This window comes from Pituophis catenifer, unplaced genomic scaffold (genome assembly GCF_029215685.1).
Source record: "Pituophis catenifer annectens isolate HBS135680 unplaced genomic scaffold, rPitCat1.0.hap2 SCAF_11, whole genome shotgun sequence".
NCBI classification, from domain to species: Eukaryota; Metazoa; Chordata; class Lepidosauria; order Squamata; family Colubridae; genus Pituophis; species Pituophis catenifer.
The window spans coordinates 28,082,008-28,107,403 of NW_027256891.1; the positions used below are offsets into that span (position 1 = coordinate 28,082,008).

At 60.2% G+C, this 25,396-nt stretch overlaps 1 protein-coding gene across 6 annotated transcripts; it reads right to left on the reverse strand.

Annotated features, from left to right (window-relative positions):
* Nucleotides 1-463: 463 nt before the first annotated feature.
* On the reverse strand, nucleotides 464-24,224 carry KLF8 (KLF transcription factor 8). Of its 6 annotated transcripts, none has more exons than XM_070951812.1 (5): nucleotides 23,926-24,224; nucleotides 4,667-5,198; nucleotides 3,844-3,946; nucleotides 3,554-3,690; nucleotides 464-1,161 (listed from the first exon to the last, which is right to left on the reverse strand). In XM_070951812.1, exons 2-5 carry the CDS (start codon nucleotides 5,160-5,162, stop codon nucleotides 980-982), a joined length of 918 nt encoding a protein of 305 aa, XP_070807913.1. In that variant the 5' UTR covers nucleotides 5,163-5,198; nucleotides 23,926-24,224; the 3' UTR covers nucleotides 464-979. The 6 variants fall into 6 exon arrangements, with proteins under 6 accessions (XP_070807913.1, XP_070807911.1, XP_070807912.1 ...); XM_070951810.1 differs by having other exon boundaries at nucleotides 23,922-24,224; XM_070951811.1 differs by lacking the exon at nucleotides 23,926-24,224 and adding an exon at nucleotides 23,509-23,711.
* Between the last annotated feature and the right edge of the window lie 1,172 nt (nucleotides 24,225-25,396).

The window sequence follows — 25,396 nt, forward strand, 5'->3', positions numbered from 1 at the left end:
GAAATGCATCCAGCTGCAGGTTGCCAGGTTCAAAATTTATCCGCCTTATTTGCCCTTTCTGTCCTTGTAGGCAGAATTGGGAACCAGCCCCCCCCACTCCCCCCCACCTGATGTGGTGTCACAGTTCAGCGTTCCGCAACTTCTTCCTCTGCCAAGCCCCTCTGTCCCCCTCCTCCGCCAAGCCAGGATCTCTTCCGAGTAGGGCTCTGGGTGGGCAGGAGTTCTGCCATACTTTGATCGGAGCGGCATTCCTCCCTTCCCCAAATGCAATAGTTTTAAAATTCAAAAAAAAAGTTGATCTTGGATTTAAAGTGTCTCTTGAGAGGAGAGCTGCAGTCCTGAGTGGGAGTGGGGTGGGGGTGGGGCAATGCAAAGGGACAGCTGTGCGCAATCCACCCAACCCTGCCTGGCCCCTCCAGAAGCAAATCAGTTCCGCCTGTGGGGCCATAATTCAGACACAGACTTTCTTTCAGTGCTCATAAAAATGTAGTTAAAAGCAATCAACCCCAAGCTCACCCACCCTCAGCCCAGCGCACACACACACACGTTACATCCTAGTATGGTGCGATTTCTGTTCTTGTGCTGTGAGCAGAAGTGCAGGGCAAGACCTTGGAAGTGCCCGGCCACGTAGAGAAGGTCCACTTACTTGGGCATGGCACGCACTCCCCCAAGGAACCCGCATTCGGCAGTTTCCTGGCCTGGGTCCACTGCAGAAGCCCCTCTGAACGATGATCCGTCTCTTCCCACAACCCACCCATGTCCCTTGCTTGGCTCCGGATTCTTCCAAGACCCTGAAGCTTCCCAGCCACAGAGACCGAAGACCAATCTCGGGGGGCGCAGATGGCACAAAGGCTCTTTTCTGGGCAAATCGCTGGGTCGGTGGCTCTTGCCTGGCAGCCGAGGCCCCGCAGGGTCCAGCTGACCAGGGAAGCCGCTTCAGGGGCTGGTGGGACACGGGGCTGCGCACCCCCTGCCCTGCTCACATCATGATGTGCCTCCGGCGGTGCAGAGCCAGGTGGTCGGAGCGCGAGAAGCTGCGGTCGCAGTCCGAGCAGCGGAAGGGTTTGATGCCTGTGTGCTTGCGGAAATGCCTGGTCAGCTCGTCGGAACGAGCAAACTTCCAGGTGCAGCCCTCCCAGGTGCATCTGTAGGGTTTCTCTCCTGCAGGGAGAAAGGGGAGAGAAGGCATGGGACCATTCGCTCGGTTTGCGCTGGGTGCATTTTGGTCCAGAGAGAGAGAGAGAGAGAGAGAGAGAGAGAGAGAGAGAGAGAGAGAGAGAGAGAGAGAGATGGGCCTCAGCTGCCCAGGAGGCTCCCTTGGGCCACTCTCTCCCCACCAGCCCCCAGCCCCAGCCCCAGCCTTCTGAGAGGACCCACAGAGGTAGCCAAAGGATCACTGTGCTTTTCTGATGTGGGCAAAGTCAGAGAAAGGAAAGGTCACCATCCATCCTGCCCACGATGTGGATCCGGCAGGCAGGCAGCCCCCTCCCATCCCTGGACAGAAGGACAGAGCCCTCTGCACTGGAAATGCTGAAGACCAAATCTGGCCACTTTGCAAATCAAGGTGGGATAAAAATAAAGAAAGGAGCAGCCAGCTGGCCGGCTGATTGCCTGGTGCTGATGCAGCAACTAAGAGCTTGCATGTTCCGTCCCCCCTCCCCTTTTTGGCAGCCTGGGCCATCCTGGGAGGAGAAAGAGCAGGCTGCCCTTTCAAGACCCTCCTCTTTTCCTCCTTCAGAATAAAGGCCTTGCATGCAGGGCAAATGTCTGCCTGCCCACAACCTGTGAGATGCCCCCAGCACAAGGCCCAGTGTTTTGAGATCAGGCCAGCTATACAAAAGATGCCAGGAGGGAGGCAGCTGGTCTGCGCCAAGGACAGGAGAGAAGACACAGGCCCCGGCACAGCCTCCGGAAGCCCACAGGACATGGGTTTGGGTGCCAGCCCAGCCAGCCTGGCATTCCAGGGGCGACAGAGTGATGCAGACAGTTGCCAAAGGATGCGCTTTGGGAGAGAGAGCAGGTGGGATTGTGCAGGGATGGGGGTTGCTAGGAGACTCGGCTAAAAGGATCCCAGCCTGAAAGATGGAACAGGTTGCTAGGAAACGTATGTGGGAGGATCCGGAGACCGAATCCGTTGCTAGGATGCTTGGTGGGCAAGGGGAAGAACTAGCAACCCCAGCCCCACAGGAGCAGAGCAGGCTGAAGAAGGGCTCAGAAAAGCCACCTTCCATTTTAGCAGGAGGGGGAGTTTTGCAGGTGGGCATCCCTCCGGTCAAGAGGGAATCGCTGCAGCCCGTTCCCAGGTCCAGCCCACTTGGGTTTGGGAAGGAAGGAAGGAATGCCTTCACACCGGTCTGGAGCAGCAGGAACAGTGAGCGATCCAGGTGCCTGGGATCGCCCTCAAACCAGTGGTGACATGTAAAATTTGTTACTACCGGTTTTGTGGGCGTGGCTTGGTGGTGAGGGTGGGGGTAATGTGACTGGGTGGGCGTGGCCAACTTTTTTTTTTTTAACTTTTAAAAGCATTTTTCCTACAACCTTTTCGGTCGAAGAGGTTGTAAAAAATGCTTTTAAAAGCCTCTGACGATCCCAGCTGAGCTGCACGATCATCAGAGGCTTTTTTTTTTAACTTTTAAAAGCAGTTTTTTGGCCAAAGAGGTTGTAGAAAAAATGTTTTTAAAAGTAAAAAAAAAAAGCCTCTGATGATGGCGCAGCTCAGCTGGGCATGGGGGGGGCAGGGATTTTTGCTACCGGTTCTCCAAACCACTCGCCGCCATCGCTACCGGATCGGGCGATCCGGTCCAAACCGGGAACATTTCACCCCTGCCTCAAATGCTCCGTGTGGAAGGAAGCCGGAGAGCGGCACCAGGAAGTGGCAGCAGGATCCGCACGGTCTGAAAACCACGCCACCAAATTAGTCTTGGCCCTTCCAGAGGCACCTGGGTGCACCTGCTTCTTCTCCATCCCACTCCCTACCAGCGATGGGAGCGCCTGCCTGTCAGGTCCACCAAGAACCTCCTGGGGTTTCATTGGAAAAAAGGGGAAAGGGATTGTAGGCTGTGGGCTGCCTCGCCCCCTTTCTAAGCTACAAAGCTGCCCTGTGCTTGTAGGCAAAGCTTCCCCCTTTGGGCAGCCCTTCCAAACTCTGCCCAGCAGGGGCTGACCTGGGGCTCATCCTGGGGCCTTCCCAGAGGGGTGGCGGAAAGCAGCAGCAGGAGAAGGGCAGTGCCAGGTGAGAGGCAATTGGTTCCCAAGGTCCAGGAGATTCGAGAAAGGAAGGGAAGGGAAAACCGGGGAGGCAGAAGGCAGAGACCCATTTCAGCTCTTGTGCTGCTGGGATTGGCAGTCAGGCAACTCTGAGCGAAGAGGGCAGCTCTGCCAGACGTTCTTGCCGGGGCCTTCAAAGAGACCCGGTGGGGCCAAAAGGGGCAGTATGTGTCTTAATGGCTGTTGAACCCCACCTCCCCGGGGGGGGTGTCTCTGGAATGTAATGGGCCCTGAGGAATCCAGGGGTGATCCTGGGAAGAGTGGGGCCACAGGGCAGTGCACCCACCGGTGTGTATCCTCCGGTGTGCTTTCAAGTGGGAACTCTTGGTGTAAACCTTGTTGCAGCCCTCGAAGTCGCACTGGTGGATCCGCCTCTTCTTCAGGTCGGGCGACTCCATCCGGGGCAGTCGGCCCCCCGAGGGCCTGGCAAAGACATTTGGAGAGCCACAGCCGGTGTTCAGAGGGTGCCCCGGAAGCACCACGTTTCCCGAGAGTGCCTGCTGGAACCACATGCCCAGCAGGATCGGGCCCCTCATGCGAGCAGCGCCCCCTCCCTCCGCCTGGGCCGTGACTCACTCTTTCTGTGGATCAGGGAAGGAGGCCGGCCCGCTCTCCGAGGCACTGTCCTCGCTGTCGCTCTGGATCTCCATGGGGCACATGGAACTGGGGTCAACTTTCACTGCCGGAGAAACAGAGACCCTGTCAGAATTCAGGCTGGCAGCTGCTCAAGAAACCAAAGACCAGCCTATCAGAGGGGCAGCAGGCCCCCTGGCCAACAGCAGCAGGCACAAGTGCCAGGGCAAAGGACTCCGATTACAACCCACCCCCCCACCTCCCGTTCAGCTCCTCCACTCCACCCCCTGGAAAGTCCTGGCACAAAGACGCAGTGTGACAACCTTGTCCTTGGCGCAGAGGGGGCCACTCCGCTTCCAATGCATGGGGGTTCATTATTGGGGGGGGGCTCCCCTATTTGTCTTTCTTCTCAGGGGGCATGACGCTTCCTCGCCACTGCCAAGCAAGGCAGGGCATATTCAGCCCACAAGGGAGCCTGCAAGCTGTATCAAGCCCAGCACTCCTCTTCTGCTCGGTCGTCTCCCCTGCCACCCCCGCCCCAGGAAAGGCAACTCCGTCCTGGACTGCACAGCCTCAGATGCCCACATGGCAGCCATGTCCAGAGGAGACCTCCAGCCTTAAGCTGCTGCCCCCTCTTTCCTCATGACCAGGGAGGGAAGGTGCCTAGATCACCTTTGGGTGGTCCAGACAAAGCTGCCCTCCAGCTTGGGTGGGTTGCACCCGAGTAGCCGCAACAGGGAGGCTCCCACTGCAGGCAGCAAGAGGGAGGCCGATGCCTACCCTTCCCAGTCCTGGGAAAAGTGGGGAGATGGCAGGCAGAGCTCACCAGATCCAGCGTTCTTGCCGTCTCCTCCGATCAGTGGCACTGTGATGGCGGCTGTGACGCCGTCGCTGGGCATGGTGGTGTAGACCACAGGCAGAGACTGTACCACCACTGGGATAGTCTGCAGGTTACCCATCTTGCTGGGCAGGTTGACCGAAGGGATGGTGTGGATGACGTGCAAGATCTGCTGCCCGCCACTGCCCTGCGTGGACGCCAGGATGGAGCCGGGCGAGAGCACGGCAGGGATGGCTGAAGAGGAGCCCAGCCCGACGGGAGACATGGAAACCACGGGGGCCGGGGGTGCAGCTGGCATGGGCACCGAGCGGATGGTGGGAGGCTGCAGGGAGCCCTTGGGCTTATGGAGAGACAGATCCACTGGCTCGGCCTGCGGCTGGTTGCAGTCAGTGGCCAGCAGCTCTTCGGGGGGCTCCGTCTTGATGTCGCTCAGCAGCACCGGGGGTTCGAGGGAGCTCTCCCCCAGCAGCGAGGAGGAACTCATCCTGGGCTTGGCCTTGCCGTGGGCCGGCCCTGCCAACTGCAAAGACGAAAGGAAAGGAGCATAAGAGGACCCCAGCCAGAAATGGATTTGCGTGCTCGGGAACAGCCCCTCCCCACATGCAGGAAACCCCTTAAGCCATCCAGGCTGCCCATAAAACCTCCAAAGGCCTCTCTGATTGCAAGAGACCCCAAGCAGAATCTGAAGGAGGAACCCCTGGGACCACACGCTCCTGCCCCCAAGGGCCTTGGGTAGGGGGACCCTCAAAACCTGACTAATCCAAAGGCCAGGAGGGAGAGGGCCAAGCAAGCTGGAGGGGTTCATGCAAAGCCGGGGTGTGGCAGAGGCTGAGGAGACCCAGTGCCCACCTTCTCGGAAGGACACCCAGTCCTTGGATGGGAGGCAAACCTCTCAGCCCCCAAAGGAGCAAGCTGCTTCTGCAGCTGGTGTGGGTGGTGGGTGGTGGAGGCAGTCCAGATGGGCATTGGCCGTGGGTCAGGGCTGGCCCAGGCGGGGTGGAGAAGAACTCTGTTCCGGCTGGGCAAGGGGCAAGGGCAAAGGGCAGGGGGCTGCATGGCTGCTTTCCAAGTGCTTTGAATGCAAAGCTCCAAAAGGAGAGGCCTACCCTCTGGGGCTGCGAGACCCGCCCAGGAGTGGTCAAGCCAGCAAGGCCCACACAAGTCCCTCCTCTGGCAGGGCGAGGCAGGTGTCCTTCCCCCAAACATTCTAGATGGGCTCAGGCTGCTGGTTTGTCCTCCAGCCTTTCAGAATCCGGGACAAGCAGCATCCCTCCCCCCCTTCCCTTCCTTTCCCTTCCCTTCCCCTCCTATCTCCCTTCCCTTCCCTTCCCTTCCCTTCTTTGCTCTGAGCAGAGGACAAGCAGGCTATGCAGCTTTTCTGAGGGAGCAGCCCTCTCCTCCCCTCCCCTTTCGCAAGCCTGGCTCAGGTGTTGCCACCCCTCCCCTTGAGCATGGAAATCCCCAGAGAGGGGGGCACCAAAGGGACTTCGTCCTTCTGTCCTGCTCCTTGGGGCACAGGCTGCTGGGGCCCCTCTGAGAGGGCTGCAGTGCTGCTAAACCCAAGTGGGCCCCTAGACTGCGGATGAGATTAGGCCGTTTGTGTGGAGGGGTGAACAAACCAGATTTTGGTTCCCCCCCCCTTGAGTTCTGGCGGGGCTGCCAGGATGGCCAGGTGACACCTGCAGAAGGTTGCCTCTGCCAGAGCTGGGTCACCGCAACCCCTGTGAGGGGGAGACAGCCATGGGGCAGAGAGCTCCACTCTGCTCCCCCAGGGAGACCAGGTGGCTCCTCTGGATCGGGATGCTGCTGCCTTCTGGGGCTGCCCCTCCATCTGTAGCCTCAAGGGGTTAAGTCTGATTTTCAAGCCTGGCCCACAAGTGTCCCCATTGCACCAGATGCCCTCGGGCAGAGGAGGCCTGACTGCCCAGCCTGCTTCTATTTGCAGTTTAAGGCTTGCAGGGGCGGAGGCGGCAGGTGCCATCTCAGGGATTTTTTTTACCAGCCTTTTACGTAACAATCCACATATAATTTCTGTCCTTAAAACAAAAAGGGTTATTAAAAAGGGCCCTGCTTTCCCACTAGGCTCGATGCAAGAAATCCTGCAGGGTGCAGAATCTTTCCAAGGGGGCCACAAGCCAAGTCAGGGGCTTCTTCCTTGCCTCCCCCCCCCCCCCGCTCCTCTGTCAAGCATCCCACAGCACCTGCTGCTCTGCCCTTCCCTCCCCCTGCTGCTTTAATCTGCAGCCCGCCCCCCACTGCCCCTCCCTCCCCTCCCCTTGGCCAACAGCTCCTCCTCCACACACACCCTGTGTGGAAACCCTTCAGAGGAGTCAGTGGCCAACACTGCAGAACCTGGATTCTGGACTCCCTTGGTCCCAAAAAAAGCCAGAGAAAGAGAATTACGGCCTTCTGGCTTTGCAGTTGCCTTCCCTGGTTTCTCCCGCAGAGAATCAGAACCTCAGCAGGAGCCTTAAAGGAGCCTCGGCAGGAGACCGGCAGACCCTGCAACCCCCCCCCTTGCTGTGTTCCCCACGGGCCACGGGAATTGCAGGAGTGCAGAGCCCCTGGTTCTCCTCCTGCACAGGGCTTGCTGAGCCCTCGTTAGTGAGCGGGACAAAGCCAGCAGCTTCACACAGGAGCCTCCATGGCTGTTTGGCTTCCTGAGTCAGTCCCCTCCACCACCACCACCATAGAGGACCCCCTCCTTCTCTGAGAGGGTCAATCTGGATGGCTTGGAGAAGGAGAGCCCAGGGAGGGAGCCCTACCCGTGCTGGGCAGCAATCTGAACCACGTGATCCCTGACACCAATGCCAGGGAAGTGAGAATAGGGGCTGTTGGGAGGGGGGGTGCAGAATGAGGGGTACCACCCTTGCTTGTGCTCAGGAAGGAGCAGCAAAGCTGAACCCCCACCCCGCCAAAGTTACAGAAAATCCATGCTCCCCCTCTAGACCAGTTGTCTGGGCTCTTCTAGGTAAGGAGGCAAACCTTTCAGCTACCGGAAAACACCTTGGGGAGGGCACCGGCCTCTCCCCACCAGCCATCAAGGGTCAGTGAGCAAATTATGGGGGGGGGGCAATGTAGCCCCACAGCAGTGTCTGTCATGCTTAGCCCAGAGCAGGAGGAGGAAGAGGCGGGGGAGGAAGGAGGACCCAGCACTAGGCAGAACCTTTTGAGGAGCAGCCAAGAAGTCACAAAGGGGGGGCGGGCTAATGAATAAAGGCTGCACAACCCATGAGCCTCCGTCTTCCAGCAGGGAGGTGGGGCGTTACTGCTCCTGAGCCAGGATGGATGGAGTTGACCCCCCCACCCCCCACCCTCAAGGGCAGCCCTTTTGGCAAAACTAAAGGGATGGAAGTGTGGAGGGGCCTGAACAACCTCTCCTCTGCTCAACTCCTGAGAAGGGCCTGCAGGTCTGCCCCCAGGTGGCCTCTGCCCTTTACTCCTTTACCTTGGGAGGGGGGGTGGGACAGACAGGAAGAAGCCCACCTGGCCAGAAGTTGAGTCTTGAACTGGCATCGGCCACCAAAGGGCATTTGCAGACACCGCGGTCCTGCACCCTGTCCATCCGTCCATCCATCCATCCAAGGGGTGCTGAACCAATCGGCCTCTCTTCAGTTCGGAGCCAGGGAGGGTTAACCCTAAGGCCATCCCTCACTCAGACACCCTTCCTGCCTCAGACCTGCCGCTACTCCCGGAGGTCCCGCCGCCTGCCACGGAGGCTGCTACCTGTCAACACATCAGCTCTTCTCGGAAAACGCGGGGAGGCTAAGCGGGGGTGGACCCTGAAAGCGAGTGGCAGCCTGGCAGCCCATCAAACGGAGGCCTCCAGGAGGCAACTGCCGAGCCCCTTCGCTCCCTCCTGCTTCCCCGGTGCCCGCCTTGCGCCCAATACAGCCGGCCTGCTCCGGGGGGCGGCGTCCCATTGGGCCAGGTGGGCCAAGCGCTCCCCTCCCCCTCGCGACCTGCCTCCGGAGCGCGCCGCTTCCTGCCGCCGGACGCCGCCGGGACTGGGGAGGCGCTCCGCCTTTCCCTGCGGCGCACTCACCTCCCAGGCCCTCTGCGCGGCGCTCGACCTCTCCGCGGGCAGGATCATCCCGAGCCGGCAAGCGGCGGGGGTGGGGGGCGGGGGCTTCTCCGGGACCGGCGGCGGCGGCGGCCCCCTCCTGCTCGCTCCGCGGCGGGCTGCGCTCTCCGGCTTCGGCGCCTGCCGGATGGGCGGGGGGGAGGGGTGTGCCCTCCTGGCAGCCCCACCCTGGGGAGGGGTCCGGCCAAAGCGGCGGCGTCGCTGGCGTTCAGGGAGCTCCGCCGGCCTCTGCGCGACTTTGGCCGAGCTTCTCGTGCCTCTGCGGGCCCGCCCAGCCCAAGGGGGGGGGAGGTCAGTCCCGTGGCCGAGCCCCTGCAGGTGGACGGACCCGCCCCGGGGGGGGAAGGGCAGGCGCGCCAAGGGCCGGCCGGATGCGGGTCACCCGCGGGACCGGCTGCCAAAAGTTGCTTCGCCCTCCGCGTTGACTCGCGAAGGAGGCTGGCAGAGGGAACCGTCAGCCAACCGCGCGCGCGGCTCTTTGCTCAGCACCGGGGCCAGCCAGTCCCCTCCCGGGCCATGGAGCTCGCTGTTTTTGGCGCGTCCGCGGGACCCTAACTGACCGCCCCCCCCCCCGAGAATTGCTCTCGCTTTACCGGACGGCCAGGCGTCCCTCGAGAGAAAGCGGGTCCAAGAGGAGAGATCCCTCCTTGCCCCACTTCGCGTTCATTGCGCCGCCCCCAGTTTCCTCTCCCGGGAAGGCTATCGCCCCCTAGAGCCCCCCCGCCTGCCCTTCCCCCCCCCTCCTCCATGCAGCAAGTGTCACCAAGAAACCTAAGGCACAAAAACACCGGCACCGGCCCTCCCTCCCTCCCTCCCTCCCGGCCTCCCTCCCGGCCCTCTGGTGTGGCAGGTTGGGCGGGGTGGGGAAGAGGCCTGGAGAGAAGGGAGCCCCGCCTTTGCTTTGACCTGGGCAAAGAAAACCTTGAAGGGGCCCTGCCCGGGAGTGGCCTATGGGTCCAGTTTGCAGTTGGTAGTGGCTTCTGGGTGATAGAACAGGTTGAAAGTCCCCACAAGCCGTTGGTCCAGCTAACACCATGTTCTTCTCCAGGTAAAACACCAGCTCCCAGTTCCCCAGGCGAAGCCACCTGGCCAGAGGTCTTTGCTCCATGAGATGCTGCTCATCCTCTCTGCAACTTTGGGGAGCCCATCAAGTCCTTGCAGGGGCTGCAGCAAGTGGCACTGCCCAGCCTCGGCTTTCAGTATCCACTTGGCCCTGACAATCTCCCCCCCCTTCCCCCAACAGGCATCCAGTTGAAAGGAAGGGCAGCTGCTAGGCCTCAAGCTCTCTTCCACCTGGACAGAGAGAAGTTCCCAATGAATCAGGTGCAGCCCCTCCCCCACTATTCCTGCTTTTCATGGGGAGGGGGCTTGGCAGAGCCAGAGATGAGTTAATCTTTTAACTGGCAAAGAAATTAGGGGATGCTGTGCTTAGAGCCCCACAGGGACAGGAGGCTTCCAAGGGTTGGTACCCTGCTGTGCAGGATCCTCCCTTTTCTACCTGCTTAAAGTGGGGGAGGGGAGGCAGTGAATGGAACCGGATCTGTCTTCTCCAGCCAGAATGCCCTCATCCCCCAGATGAGGAACATTCTGCACAGCTTCTGCCCACAGGTGGCTCTGGCATTGATGTACCAAGACCACGCCTGGCAGTTGGGTTCTCCCCAAAGGTCAGGCACCCCCTCCCCAAGAACCCAGGGCTTTCTTCCCACCTGTGAGCCCCATCTGAAATAAGTTGTGCTAATTTAACCAGCTGAAACCCAGGCTAGGTATATCCAGGTGGGAAATGCTGGGCAGCAGGGCCTGTCCCCTCGCCCTCTTCTGCTCTGGCCGTATGCAAAAGCACTGCACCAGAGGCGCAACTGCCAAGCCGTGCCCGATTCTGGAGGCCAGGCTGCTCTTCCAAGGACAGCCAACATTGAGGGAACAGGAGAGCAACGGGGGGGGGCAGGCCAGCTGGCAGCTGGGCAAAAGTCCTGCCAGGCTCCCCTCCCCCAACTCGCCTCCGCCCAGGGTGGACAGGCAATTCCTGCCTGCTTGGGTGAAGCTGCACACCAGCCCCCGCCCTGCCCCAGGCCAATCACTGGAGGAGCAGCCCCACCCCTCACAGCAGGCGGCCTCCTCCCCAGAGAGCAGAGGGCGTGGGGAGGGAGGCAGCTGAATGGGCTGGAGCACATTCTTCCAGCCCTGAAGTGGAGGGGGGGGCGCAAGTCAGGCAGTTCTAATTTAGGAGGGGGACACTCCTTCTTGGTGGGAGGTGCTCTGGGCAGGATTCCCACCTCCCTGTGCCAAGAGGACACCCAGCCTCCCACTCTGATCCCAATCACAAAAGAGCAAAACTCCCCCTTGCAGCGTCCCCGTCCCACCCCCTGAAAACTCAGCTGGGAGGTTCCCCACCATTTGGGGGTGAGAATGTCACAGAAACTTTCGACTGCACTCAAATACAAGCTTAGCCCAGTGTGAAAAGAGGGGCTACAAAGGTTGGCCTTCCCTACTGGAGAAGGCCTAGGTGACCCCAACTCCCATCTCCCGAAGGCCAAGGAGGTCAGCCCCTCAGAAAGGAAAGGGTCAAGATTCCAGGGGCACATGGGGCAGCCCCACCCTCTCCCAAAGCCCCTGGTGCTGGAAGAAGAGGGGGAGGTTTCTACGCTGCCCCTCTTGAGCTAGCGGAAATCCACTCCACTCCGCCCCTCCCCCACCCAACTCCTGGGGAGCAGCAGCTTCTCTGCCTGAATTGAGCGCTTCTGTGCCGCTCACACCCCCTTGCACGGCTAATGCTTGTGCTCAGGAGTGGGCTGGGGTGCTCTGCCACTCCAGCCGTTGCAGCAGATTTCCCACCCTGGCCAGGGGACCTTCCCCACAGCGCTATCACAGGCACTTGAGGGGTCCAAGCAACAACCCCCCCCTCTTTTTTTTAAAACGAGGAGAAAGCAATTGTTCATGTGCAAAACTAATACAGAGTAGCAGAAAACGCCGGGAGCCGCTTAATGCTGCAGCCATGGGAAATCAAAGTGAAGGAACGTTGCAGACGCCACAAATGTCACTTCCGGGCCAGTAGCGGTTTTCACTTACCTTCGCTACTGGTTCAGAACTGTGAGTGCGTGCATGCGTGTGCTCGCTACCGATTTGCCCAAACTGGGGCGAACTGGTAGAAACCTACCACTGTTCCGGCCACAGGAGAGGCGAAGGGTGGCCTGGATGCCCAGGTGACGCCCCAGGGACTCTCAGGCTAGGGGCTGATCTAGAACTCCCAGAGGGGGCCGGGAGGGGCCTGTTTCTCCACAACTGGGAAAGAGGGGCTGCACCCTCTGCGTACCCCTTCCTTCCATGGCCTGCAAGCTGGTGGGCCAGGAGGAGGAGGAGGAGGCTAGAGCTGGCCACCCCCACCAGCACAAACAAGGCCTCCACCCACCCGGAGAAGCTCCTCTCAAGGAGCCTTTCTCAGCTCAGCCCCCAGTGGTTTCCCTTTCCTTCCCTTCGCGAAGCAGAGATGCTAGGAACCAAAACTTCCGGCCAGGGGAGCACAACAGGCACAACTTTTACCCCGGGGCCCCCGTCCCCCCCAGATCCAAACAAAAGGATCTGAAACAGCTTGCAGACTGAAAGTCAGGCCAACCCTCTCCCCACAAAAGCCGCCTGGAGAAAAAAATCTGCATCAGGACGGGGACCACAATCCCTCTCTTTCTCTCTTCCTACTCTAGGCTAGTGGTAGACTACTTCCTGGTATGGAGGTTTCACTTTCAGTCCCAAGCACTCCTGCTGTTGTGGAATGGTAAAAGAAAAAAGCCCCCGTCTTTTAGAGAGCCACTGAAGTGAGGGGCCTCCACGTTTTGCAACAGTGAGTTTCAGTTCTCGCTTGCAAAGGTCTCTCCTCCCTCCCCCCCCCGTTTGCCCAGACAGAAGAGCTCCTGCTTCCCCTTTTCCCATATAACCAGAAGACCCATGCTGCACTTCCATGTCTGACACCGAGAGCTCGAGCCCTCCCTGTGAGGACTGTCTGGCCTGCTCCCTTCCATGAACAAAGAGGGTCTCGTTCAGGAGCTGCCCCTCCCTGCCCCTCAGCAGTGGGGCGAAGAGAAAGGGCCCAAGCACGGCTGCCTTGGCTGCCCTGGAAATGGGGGAAGGCAACCCCCCAGGAAGGATCTTCCCAGCCACAGAGGCAAGAGCAGACAGGCGGCAGCCACTGGTACCACTCCAAAGGACGCTGCAATGCCTCCCTATGCTATTTTGTAAGCAGTAGCAGGGATTCCCCCTCCCCACCCCGGAAAGCCTTACAGGGGAGGGGGCAAGCCTTCTTGGCTGGGGCTAGCACGTCCCCTGTGGCCTCTCCCACCGAAGCAGAGAGCCGTCTCCAACTTAAGGGAGCCTCATAAGAAGCCAGGAGCTTTCCAGGTTCATTGCAAGCCAGCATTCTGACTGTAGGGGCTGAATGTGCACCAAATACTAGCACACGGATTTCAACCAAGAAAGCAGGCCAGGCTTTCCTGCTGGGTGAACCAGGCATTTGGCTGGAGATTAACCAAAGAGGGTTTGCAGAGGCACTAGCAGAAGGCCCCAATCCTGGCTGGAGTCCTGCCCCATGCCAGTTACACATTAACCTCCACACCAGCAGGGCACCAAATCTGGCTTTTCTCTCTGTCCTCTGTTGGCTTCAGGGGCAGGACAGGGTCTGGGAGGGGGACAAGGCAGGTGTGGAGATCAAAGCCCTCAACTTCAGGCACCTTGCACCGTTGGGGAGGGACAATCCGCTTTCACCAGAACTTTAATATTTCATTGGGAAAAGCCATCCTATCTGAAAGCTGCTCGGGTCGAAGCAACCCCCATGGCTGCAGCCGATGAGCTACCAGGCCATGCCTCCCCTGGACACCGTTTCTGCCCGGTCTCGCAAGGACGGCTCTCACACCACACACAGTGAAGTGGCCAGCACCAGGGGCAAAGCAGAGCCCCGAGGACAGACAGGATGCCAGCAAGCGGGCCCGCTAACCCAATTGCTGGGAGAGCCACCAGCAGAGAGAGGGACCCTTGGGCACCCACCAGAGTTCCTTGCCTGCTGCAGAGTGAACGGAGGCTGGTCTCGAATCCCTGTAGCCTGAGGAAGCACCAGGGAGACTCCGCCCTTCCACTGAGGCCCAGAAGAAGTGCTTCCAGGCACCCCCACTCTTGGCCAAATCTTTGAACAGGAAAGACACCCCCACCCAAGGCAGAAAGGCAGCCCCCTCACAGTCCCCCTTGGGTTTCTGGAAGGAGCCCAAGTCCTTTCCTTCTGCTCCAAGGACTGCCAAAGCGCCAAGCAGACCCCATCCCCACTGACTGCTCCCCCCCACTCCTGATCTCCTGCCGACATGAAACGTGGCCCCAACCACAGGTCCTGCAACAAAGGCAGGCTTCGCTCTGTGGAGGCCCTGCACAAGGGGCTGTTCCTGAAAAGCTGCAGAGCCCACCTTCCCTCCGGTGGGTTTCCGCAGCAGACAGCGGAGCCCCCCTTAACTCCTCTGGGGGGGGGAACAGGAAGGCTCCTCCACTGCACCTCCACCAGCGAGAACTAGTCCAGAGGAGCAACCACTGGGCAATAGCTTGAGCCGGGCCAGGATTAATAAAAGGGGAACTGCCAGGCGACGCCCTGCCCCACCCAGGGCCGAGGGACCGGCTGCCGCGCCAGCCAGGCTCTCAGCAGATGGGAGGAGGGCGGCACCCCCCATCCTGAGCCCGGCAAGGCGGAGCCCCAGATACCGCCTGGCTGTGAGGGACACACCCAGCTGCTCTGCTGTCCACACCTCCTGCAGGAATTTCCTCCAGCCCAGCCTTGCCTTGCTCCTCCGCCAAAGGAGACGCTGGCAGGCAGACGCAGATGGTGCTGAGAGGCAGGGAGGAGGCAGGTGGCCAAGCCTGTCGGCACGGTTGCCTAGAGAACTCACACGCCCAGCAGGGACAGGAGCTGCTCGGCATCCCCTCCTCTGCCATGGGCCCCGCAAAGTCACTGGTGGGACCAGGTGGGCACCTGGGAGGCAAGCGACACCTGGTGAGAAAGGGGGGCCACATGGCAGAGGAGGGGGTGCAGAAAACACAGAGCTTGGAAGGTGGCAACCCCTCCCCTTCTGCTTTTAACACTAGGCTGCTCTGGCTTATTGTTCAGCTCAGCTGGCTGCATTTGAGAGCAGCTGGAGAGGAATTCTGGACACAAAAGTGGACAGAGAGATTGGGGACCCAGGACTTTGAAGGGATCTCTTATCCCAACCCCCTTGAGGGGGAGGAGAGTGGAAACTGTGGCAAAAGCGTTGCCTCCCCCTCAGATCTCCCCGAGAGGAGAGAGATCCCCGAGGTTGGAGGGGAAGGGTTTGCAATCCAACAGCCTCAGGATCCCCCTCGTTGCCCCCAAGGACAGAAATGTACAGTAAAGCAGGCAGGCAGGCAGCCATGGGGGGGGGGGGAAGGGCGGGGGGGGGATCAGGCTCGCCGTGGCGTGTCACTGGTTGCATTCAGAAAGCAGGGATCAAAGGGGAAAAATGAATCTGGCTAACTGAATGGAGTCCAACTGATAGAACCGACCTCCTTGGTTCTTTCTTTTCATGCCTGTTGCATTAACTAAGGAAACGCAATGGAAAAGGTTCAGAGCTCCAGGCCAGGGCTGCTTCAACAGCATCAGCTCCCAGGCAGCGAGGAGGAGAAGCACCAGGAGCCGCTCCGGGCAGAGGCAGGCGTGCCAACTCTCCGGGCATGCTTGGTCATGCCAGGGAACTTTCGCACCTGGGGCCAAAGGTCCTCCCACCAGAACTGTCCCTCTCTTCTGCCCACAGATGCCCACAGCTGACCACCCATCCTGCCCAGCCATCTCAGACGTGTAAGCAAGTGGCAGAGAAGCCCATGGAGGGGCTCTAATGCGACTGAAAGTTAACCCCCCACCACACAGGTGTGTATTGAGGGGGCTTGTCTCGACCTGCTTAATCTGCTTTAGAAAAGGACCCCCCCCCACTCCCGGCCAACTGCGCTCAGCTCCCAAATGAAGGGGGGTGGGGTGGAGGAGGGTCTCTTGAGGGAGAAGCCTGGAGGAGCCCTGCTGAACCCCTCCTGCCTGGCCAGGCACAGCTTCCTTGGCTTTGTGGGGAAGGTGTGTGAAAGAGCCGTTGCTAGGCAACTACAGGACACCTCCAGGGATGGTGGGGGGAGCAGAAAAGAAGATTCAGAGGCTACAACTGCTGCAGCTGTTGCTGCCACCCTCCTGGAGGGGGGGACATGCCAATCCCCAGCCCCTCCCTTCCCCCACGCCCACCCGCCCCTGCCTGCAGCTTCTCAAGCTACCCAGTGCTAAGGCCCCCAGGGGGAGGTGGTGGGGGGAGGCAAATACCGGAAGTTGCCAAGCAACCCTCCCAGCCACATTCCAAAACCTGCAGGGTGGTGGCCCCGGCTGCCCATGAGGCAGAGGAGGAGGGCTCCATCCCACCCTGGACCACAGAGAATCTCTGCTGGCCAAGAGCCAACCAGCATCATGGGGAAGAGGCGGGGTGGGGTGGGGTGGGGTGGCAGGAGATAAAAGAGAAAAGCCAGGGTTGCTGCTGTGGGGGGGGGGGGGAGGCAAGACCAGCTCACCTGAACCACAAATTTACCCAAACGCCATTGCAAAACAAAGATTTTGTACTAGTCAGCAGCCTGTTCTCCCTCCCCCACCCCAATCAGCTTTTGCGCCCCCAAAAGCTGACTGGGCAGCTGGAAAATGTCCCCCTTTCCTAACTCCTGAGGGGGGGGGATGTCGTTCCAGATCAGAGGCCAGCCTCCTCCATCTTCCATGCATCTGTCAGCAGCTTCAGAGGGCAGGAGGCTGGATGGCCTGAGGAATCGGGAGAGGGAGGCACTTCCCACCTCTGGAAATCTGAGACTGGCAGCAGTAGGAAGCCTGAGTGCCAGCCCAGCCCCATAGCCTCCCAACGGATGCTGGCCACCCTCTAACAGCAGCGCCGACTCAGCGGCTTCCCGGACGGGCAGCACATGCTCCGTTAATCCACAGCACCCCCGTGAAAGCCCCTCAACTCGTGGCTTCCAGCATCAACCGCGGCTGGACTCGGTCGCCTTCTCTGCCCCCAGAACTCGAGGCTTCCGAAGAGGGATTATCACCTCGCCTGGGGGGGCTCTTGCCACCTTCCCCTCCCCACCTCGAGCAGCAAATCAAGAAGTTGCTGCAAGTGACAAACAGAGAAGCTTTTGTTTTAATGTCTGCATTTATTATTTTCAAGCACTGGGCTCTGGTGATGGTTGCACTAGAAACCAAGAAACTTAACTCTGTGATTCTGTGGGAAAAAGAGAAATCAAACAACAATCACAAAGGCTGCTGGTTTGGCACAGGAGGCCCCCCAGGACTGTTCTGCTGCAGGAGAAGCCCCTACCAGTCCTTGGATGTGCACCTCAACAGAGCCGTTCCCCAGCAGTGGAGCCTGCCCTTCTGCTCCCCAACAGCCCTTGCTCTGCTCCAAGGCAGCAGGCGGGAACTCATGCCCGTCCTGGAGAATGGCTACCCCAACGGGGCACCCTGTTGTCCCGCAACCTCTCCATAACACTGTTCCCAGCCTTGCCAAGTATGGAAAAACACAGAGTCCCCCTCCGCCCAGCTGCAGGCTCTGCTGCTCAGGACTGCCTCTGCATGCCAGGCCTTGTGCTACGGGGCTGGCTCCGTACGGGGCACGTGGAGGACTATGTGGGCAGAGCCCTCCAGCCAGTGGTGCCATCTGCAAAGGGGAGACGGAAGGAAATGCACTGCCCTCTGCAGGCAACCTTCTGCCACCCCTCAGCCGGCACCCCCTCACAGCAGGGCCTGCTCTTCCCAGGGCACCTTTGTTTAGCTGCAGGCAGCACCTTGCGAGGAGACCACCCCCCGCCCCGTGTGCCACTGGGCTTCAACAGGTGGCCTCCCTGGCAGCGCCCACACTCGCCAACCCACTTCCTCCCACATTGGTGCTGCAACCAAGGCGGAAGAGGGCTGAGAGCGGTTGTCTCTCATTCGGATCCGAAGGCAGCTGCACTGAGCAGGAAAGGGGAGGGGGGTCCCTGGGAAAATGTCCTGCTTCTAAAGCTGTCCTGGCTGGGGGGGGCGGGGCGGGGAGGGCATTCAAACAGCGCTTGGCTGGGAGAGCTGCAGCTCCATCCCGGGGGTGGCAGGCTAAGCCCGTCCAGAGGGCACCCATTGGCAAGGCTGGGCTTCTTCTCAATTGTCCTCATCATGCCAAGAGGGGGCGCTGAATGGCGGAAGGCCCCCTCCCCCTCACAGATTCCTCCTGGGTGGCCCCAGTGCTCCCAGCAACCAAGAGCCTCTCAGCTGAGCATCTGCGGGACTGAGACTGACCGCCCCCACCACAGGTGGCCAGACTGGGCCTACGGCCAGGCTGGGAGGCCCCCCCAATGTGCCCCCCCATGTTCCGAAGGCGGAGGGTGGAGCCTTCACTTCCGTTCTCCCAGATTGCAAGAAACAACAGTCCTGGAGGGCGGGGGAGGGAAGGGAGGGGCCACTCAAAAGGGAAAAATGGCCCCAAAGGACCCCCCCAGCCTCCAGAGGCAGCACCAGAAGCTCCCAGAAGCCACACAGAGATCAGGCTCGATGGAAGAGCTGCTGGCCTTGGATGGACGTGGACTGTCTCAACTGAGGCCCAGATCTCTAGGGAAATGACCCCTGGGACCCTCCCCCCACTTTTGGCTGAGAGTCACAGGAGTGCCTGGTGGGAAGAGGGGGCCAGAGGGCCCACATGGCAACTTAGGCTCACCCTTCCTCCCAAATCTTGTTCCCTGAAATCCCCCTACTTTGCATGAGTGCCCCCCCTTCATCTTCAGCAAAAGTGGGAGGAGTTCACTAGCAGGGCCACACCCCTTGGGATCAGGAGACACCCACACCCAATGCCCAGAATGTGCCCATCCACCTGCAATATTCCCAGCTGAAAAGCAATCCCTTGGCAAGGCAGCTGCTGCTGGGCACTGGCACACTGCTTACTGGGGGCACCAAACAGGACAAGGGAAGCATGTGGAGGAAGTTGGGGTGAACGTCTGCTGCACAGCGATGGGATGGGCACAGGGAGTAAGCGAGACATAAGCAATCGGTAACCCCAAAGCACGAGAAGCAGCAGAAATCTCTGCACAGGTTCAGGCCTCAGGAATCTGACAGGGGGAGCCCGGAGCAGCCCTTGGAACCCCCGCCAAGATCCAGCTGCCCCAGGCAATGCTGAGCCTGCCACCTTCTTCCCACAGCATCAGGTTAGATGCTCGGACAGGACTCGCCGGTCCTGAGCACAGTGCCAGCCCACCACCCTGCCTGAAAAACAGGTTCTGGGCCCAGACTCTCCAGAGACGGCCCAGCCCAGCAAAAGAATGAGGCAGCCCCTGCGAACTGAGCTGGCCCAGTTAAGGGACTGTCAGCTCGGAGCTGCTGCCAGCCCAAATCGATCCCGGATCCTTTTTCACATGGTCCAGGGCAGCTGAGCCCAGCAATGCACACAAGCTCTGGAGCCGCACCTGGCACCCAACCTCTCTCCGGCCACCTTTGGGCCCACCTTTGAGGTCGGCTTCTCCAGAGATGCTGTGGCCAGCGGCTCTGGGGAGGTGGCTCTGGGCAGTGGGGCAGCCTCCGTGTGAAGATCCAGGCAGCCAAGGCCTGCAAAGGGAGACCCCTCTGCCCTGTAGCTGGGGGAGTCACTCCTATTTATAACTTCCCCACTGCCTGCCCGTGAGCGTTCATGGCAGCTAAAAAGGAAGCAAAGACCAGAAACAAATAACATTAAAGGAATTAAAGCCTCTCCTCCACTGCCAGGCAGCTGTGCAGTAGAGGGTGCCCCTTTCCCCTGGCACAGCACATGGGGGGCATCACTCAACCACAGGAGGAAGAACCAAGAAGGGGGCACAGAGCCCTCCCCGGCCCCTGGGCACAGAAGCCCCAAGTGTCAGCCAGGTACCATCTTGGGACAACGGGGTGTGTGGCTTTCTCCTCTCCCTCCTGCTCTTCAGGCAGACCACCTCTGGGGCAGCTCCCCCTGCCTGCTCCCCCCCTCCAGGCACATCCTTCCTGCTCACGGCTGTGACCTTCCAAGCACATCAGTGGCTCTGCTTCCCAGTGCCAGAGGGAAGCAAGGCCCAGGAGGGGGGCAGGGGCAGCTTTGAATGTGCCCACCACAGCAGGGGTGAAAACTAGCAGGTTCTGACAGGTTCTGGAGAACCAGTAGCGGAAATTTTGAGCAGTTTGGAGAAGCAGCAAATACCACCTCTGGCTGGCCCCAGAGTGGGGTGGGAATGGAGATTTTGCAATATCCTTCCCCCAGGAATTGGGTGAGAATGGAGAATTTGCAAGCCATACCACGCCTACCAAGCCACGCCCACAGAACCAGTAGTAAAAATATTTGCATTTCACCACTGGCCGGGGTGCAAAGTGCCAGAAGAGGACACCTTCCCCATCTTCCTTGACGACCCACATCTGAGGAGTAGCAGGGAACCCCATCCTTAAACAGTAGACTGAAACATTGGCACACTTCTTCTTCTGATCATAAAATAGATGGACCCCAATGGAGAACAAGCGAACGACCTAAATGCACGTGTGTCACCTCTCCAGGGCCAATCCCAGGTGCTGCTTGTCACCTTTAAAGTCCTTCATGGCTTGGGACCAGGTTATCTGAGGGACTGTCCTTTCCAATCACATCTACCTGATTCACCAGAGCAGAGAGGAAGGGAATGCGATGGGTCCCCTCCCCTAAGGAGGTCCATTTAGCGGGAGCCAGAAGTAGGGCCTTCCTCCCTGCAGAACATGATCCCCATGGAGACAAGACGGGCCCCCATTTCGACACTCTTTCAGAACAGCCTGAAGATCTGATTTTGCCAACAGACCTGGGGACCCCAGAGTGGAGTCCATCGAGTGGCTCATTTGACTGGGGGTTGTCACTAGGGGGTGGGGGGTTGTTTATTTTTTATACTGGGTTTTTACTGTTTGTAAACTCTTCTTCTGAGTGAGTGTGGCCATATAAATTTCCCAATAAATAAAAAATAATCAGATGAAATTCTTGAAGACTCTACCTTAGAACAGGCTTTCCTTCCCGATTCCTTCATTTCAGAATGCTAAAATACATTTCTTTTCAAAATAAGTGGACATTTTATTGCCCCGTCAAAGCTCACCTTCTCAAAAGTAAAAAAAAACAAAAACAAAAACAAAATTAGAATATAGGGACATTAATCCTTTTTTATTTAGAGAAAGCCACAGGGAGAAGGAGCAGGCTATAGCACAAAAATGGTGCAAAATATTTTAAAATCTCTCCTCCAATTTTAGGCCACGCACAAGAATTCAGCTCAGATTAGTATATTGGAAAATTCCTGGGGCTCTGCCAGGCAAGCGGACACAAGGCACAGTGAACCTTGGTGCTGGGCACAAGCCTCAGCTTAGAAACAATCCTGCGTGCGGGTAGCCTCTGGGCTCTTCCAATGGCACGGTGGGGACAGGCCAAAGGCCACTAAGGCTACCCAGCATGGTGCAACTTCCAGATGTCTAGACCAGCATTTCTCAGCCTTGGCTATGGTATGGACTTCAATTCCCAGAATTCCCCAGCCAGCACAGCCGCTACCAATGCTGACAATTCTGGGAGTTGGAAGTTCATACTTGTGTGAGGATGACCAGGTTGGTCCTTTCAAACTGCCCTCTCTGCTGGGATGGCCTGTGCTCCCACTCCAAGCCAAACTGCCCCGCAAGGTCAGCTGCAAGACAAGATAAGACATCTTTCTACGTGGGTCTTCTCTGGACAAACTGCCAGAAGGAAGGCCAGCTTCTCCTGCCTGCCAGCCAGCCGGCTGCGGAAAGGGCCAGAGTTCACTAAAAAAGGGAGCAGCCAGAGTGACTGGGGAAGGGGCAGGGCAGGTGCTGGGCTTGCCTCAGGTGGGACTGCATCAATGGCACAGCAGGAGCCCCACCCACAGGCTTCCTGGCCCTTCCCAAAAAGCAGGAACCTTTCGGGATGGCACACGAGCTGGCCTCCTCCTTGGAATGTGTCTGCAAGGCACAAAGCTCTGCCTCCTCCGCACTTCTGGAAAAGATGGGCACCAGCACTGCCCGAGCCCATAAGGGCACATCCCCCAGATCCGAAGACACACTGCTCAAAACAAAGCAAAAGCCTCTGGATTCAAGGACAACATTTGCCCATAAGCAAGAAGAGGCAGAGGATGGGAGAGGAAGCAGAGCTGCATCCCCAGATACGATCAATGGGGAGCGAGGAGGGGAACCAGCTCACCTGGGGTATTCTCCAGCCAAAGCCCAGAGCCCTCCTGAGGGCCCACAGCTGTAGCCCACAAAGAAGCATCTCTTAACGCTTCCATTCCTTATTCTAAGATAAAAACACAATATTCGTCTTTTTTAGGTGGTTGCCATTTCACCAAGGACGAATGGTCACGAACGACAGAGAAAGGCTGCTGAGAGGCCGTAAATTGGAAAGTAGGTTAAGTCAGGTTTCCCCTGTTGGGCTCCTGCCTGTGCAAAGAGAGAACAACCCTTAATGGTAGCAAAGGACCTCTGGAACTCATGGCCACCTCAAAGTGCCAACCTGGAGAAGTCCCACCCCTTCCTAGAACAAAGCCACTCCAGAGGGCCTCTGGCGGAGAAAGGCAGAAGAAAGGTTAGCAGTGCAGTACAGCAGTTAGAGGGACTGGATCTGGGGAAGAGCCCCATCCAACCACAGGGCCCCCAGGACACCCTGGACCACTCTTTCTCCCTCAACCCACCTACCTACCTCACAGAGGGGTTGTTTTGGGGATAATGGAAGGAGAAGCCTCCCCACATACTTGGACCTCTCAAAAGCTGGCCTTGATGGCTTCCCCAAAGGGTGCTTCATGGGTCCCTGGGCGCCAAAACTGATGCTCCACCCTAGGCCGTCCATAAACTGCCCACTGTCAAAACTCAGCCTCTTGAATAGCCCCACAAGCTTAGGAGCCCCTTGGGCTGTTCTGCCTCTCCCGGAAGCCACAAAGCAGTCTGACCCAAAGCCTTGAAGATGGGTGGCCAAACAGCCCAGGTGAAGCCCTCACTGCACCACTGGGGAGCCCAGATCCAGAGATGCAGCTGGGTTCATGGAGACCTTTCTGCCTGGGGGAATCGGGGAAGCCCCCAAAGTTCCCCAGCCTCACTTCAGTTATTGCTCAGGGAAAGCCCTCCTCAACCACAAGGCTCCTCCCCGTAGCCTCCCTGGACGCAGTGGGTCAGGGGACCGGTGTACCCAGAGCAACAGCACTGTGACCCATAGTGTCAAGGGGGCCTGAAAACGAATGCCAGGACAGAGCGCGGACGGAGGGCCCCCACCCCCATGCCAGCTGCACACTTGGCACAGGTCGAGGCCAAGCCCTCCGCGGAGCCTGGGCTGCTGGCCTTCCACAAAAGGCAAATTCAAAGAGCTGCTCACCCAGGAACCAGGGCGGGGACCCCGAAGCGGGAAGGGGCAAAGAGGCAGGGCAGGCAGCACGAAAACCCCCGCTCAACTTTCTCCTCCCATCCGACACCTGCACACTCCGCGCTGCTTTGGGGACCCAACGGAATGTGCGTGCAGCTGCAGCCCCTCCCCGCCCTCTCGCAAGAGAAGCCTTCAGAGCTGCTCCCGTCCGCTCCCCCGGCGGCCGCTAGAAGCCGCGGGCCGCGCAAGAGCGCTCCTGCGCGAGTGCAGAGGGCTCCGCGGCTGGGAGAAACGCCCAACCAGCGTCATCCCACCCCGCGCGGCCGCCTCCCCGCCCGTAGCGCCCCGCCCAGCCAGCCGGCCCCGCCCACCTGCTGCTCGGCCCCGCCCCCTCGGGCCAGCCAAGGCGGGTCCTCCCATCTTCTGCCTTCGGGGACCCGACGCCCACAGGCGCCGGAGGGGCGTCGGGGGCGCGCCCAGCCTGGCCAGCTGTCAGCTCCGCCGCAGCCCGGGAGCGGCGCAGCGCGACTGCGGCGGCCCGAAGAGGCTCCTCCGGCCGGGAACAGCCCGCGCTCCGGGGCCGCAGCGCCCGCCAGCCTCGCCCAGCCGGAGGGGGCCGCTGCCGAAAGGGCCGCCTGTCCGCTCGGGGCTCTCTGCGGAGCTGCCGCCGCCGCCGCCCGCCGCCGCCGCCCGCCGGGGCCAGGCGCGCTTCCTGGGGTGGCGCCGCTTCCTCTTCCTCCCCCACCCTCCGCCCGGCCCGCCTCTCCGCCCCGCGCCGCCTTACTTGCCGTTGCTCCTCCCGCGCGGCGGCTGAGCGGCTTTGGCGGCGCCGGGGCCGCTCCGTCCGTCCGTCCGTCCGTCGGCCGGGCTGGCAGGCTCCGCTCTCGCCTCTCGCCTCTCTCCTCCCGGCGCGCTCGGCTCCTTCCCCCCCAACCGCCAGCCCTGACCCCACCCAGGGCTCCACCCAGCCGGGCTGCCCGCGCTGTCAATCACCAGCCCCTCGCAGGCGGCGCGCCCGACTTGCTCCCGGCGGCTCCGGAGGAGGCTCGGCGCGCGGGTGGGGCAGCCCCGCCCCGCCGTCTCCGCACGGGCGGGACGGCCGCCGCCTCCATCCGGAGCACCGGCCGCCGTAGCTGGGAGGGGCCGGCCGCTCCGCCCTGCCTGGCTCCGCCTCTGCCTCCCGCGGCCAGGCAGGGAAAGGCCGGGCGGGCGGCCAGGTGAGCGTGGGCGGGGGGCGCCGCTGCCTCCCTCCTCCGCGCTCCGGCCCCGCCCCGCCCAACAAAGGGCTCGCGGGCAGGCTGAGCCGGGACCGGGAGGCCTTCCCGGGATGCTCGCGAAAGCCGCGCCGGTTGCGGAACCCGAGCGGAGGGAAGCGGCAACGCTCCGGCAGGGCGAGCCGATAGTCCTGGAAGCCAAGGAGGCAGCTGCGACCCAGCGCCCAAGTGAAGGAGCTGGTGGCGCCTGGGCTGGTGGGAGCTTTGGCCCCTGGCAGACGCTGCATCGATCTGCTGCCAGTCAGGCCGAGGTCAGCTCTGCAGCTCAGTTCCCAAGGAGCTCCTGCGGGTTCTCTTACAGCCCCTGTAATCCTCTGGCTTGGAATAAGCCCCTCACCCGCAGCAAGAGAGGAGCATTGCTTATCTGAGTTCTGCAGGCAGGAGGCCCATTCAGGCACCGGAGCAAGAGAGCCCAGAATCTCCGAAGGGGAAGGAAGGCAGCCTGCTGGTTGCCCTGCCAGGGGGACTCGGTGCAAAAGGTCCCAGGTGAAACCTCTGGCATCGCCCACCTTGACGGATTAGGGCAGCTTCTTAGGGTAACCGTCGGCTGCCAGACTGGCCGTGTGAAGGTTGCCCTTTGGGTGCTCTCTGGCTGAGTGGCCCCGGGCCAGAGCCCCTGCTGGCCTCCCTGAACCAAGAAGCCCTTCCCTCCTGGGGTTCAGGGCGGCGGCTGCTTTTCCCGCTGACGTGTCCCAGAGAACCATTGGGGGTTAAGGGACAATTCAGCTTCGTTGGAGGACCTGGAAGGGCTGGCTGGGGACACAGGGCCAGCAGGTGCTGCAACAGGCTTTGCGTGGAAGAGTTGACCCCCATTTCCCACGTGGTGGGGACCAGCTGTTCCAGGATCGTCCAGCACCAGCTCCCCTCCAATCCTGCCAGCTTCTCCATGGCAACCCCAGCAAGTAACACTGGAGGCAGCAGTTTCCATGAGCCTTTCCCATGGAAACAAGCTCCCCCAGCCCAGCCCAGCCTGGGTCTTACGGTG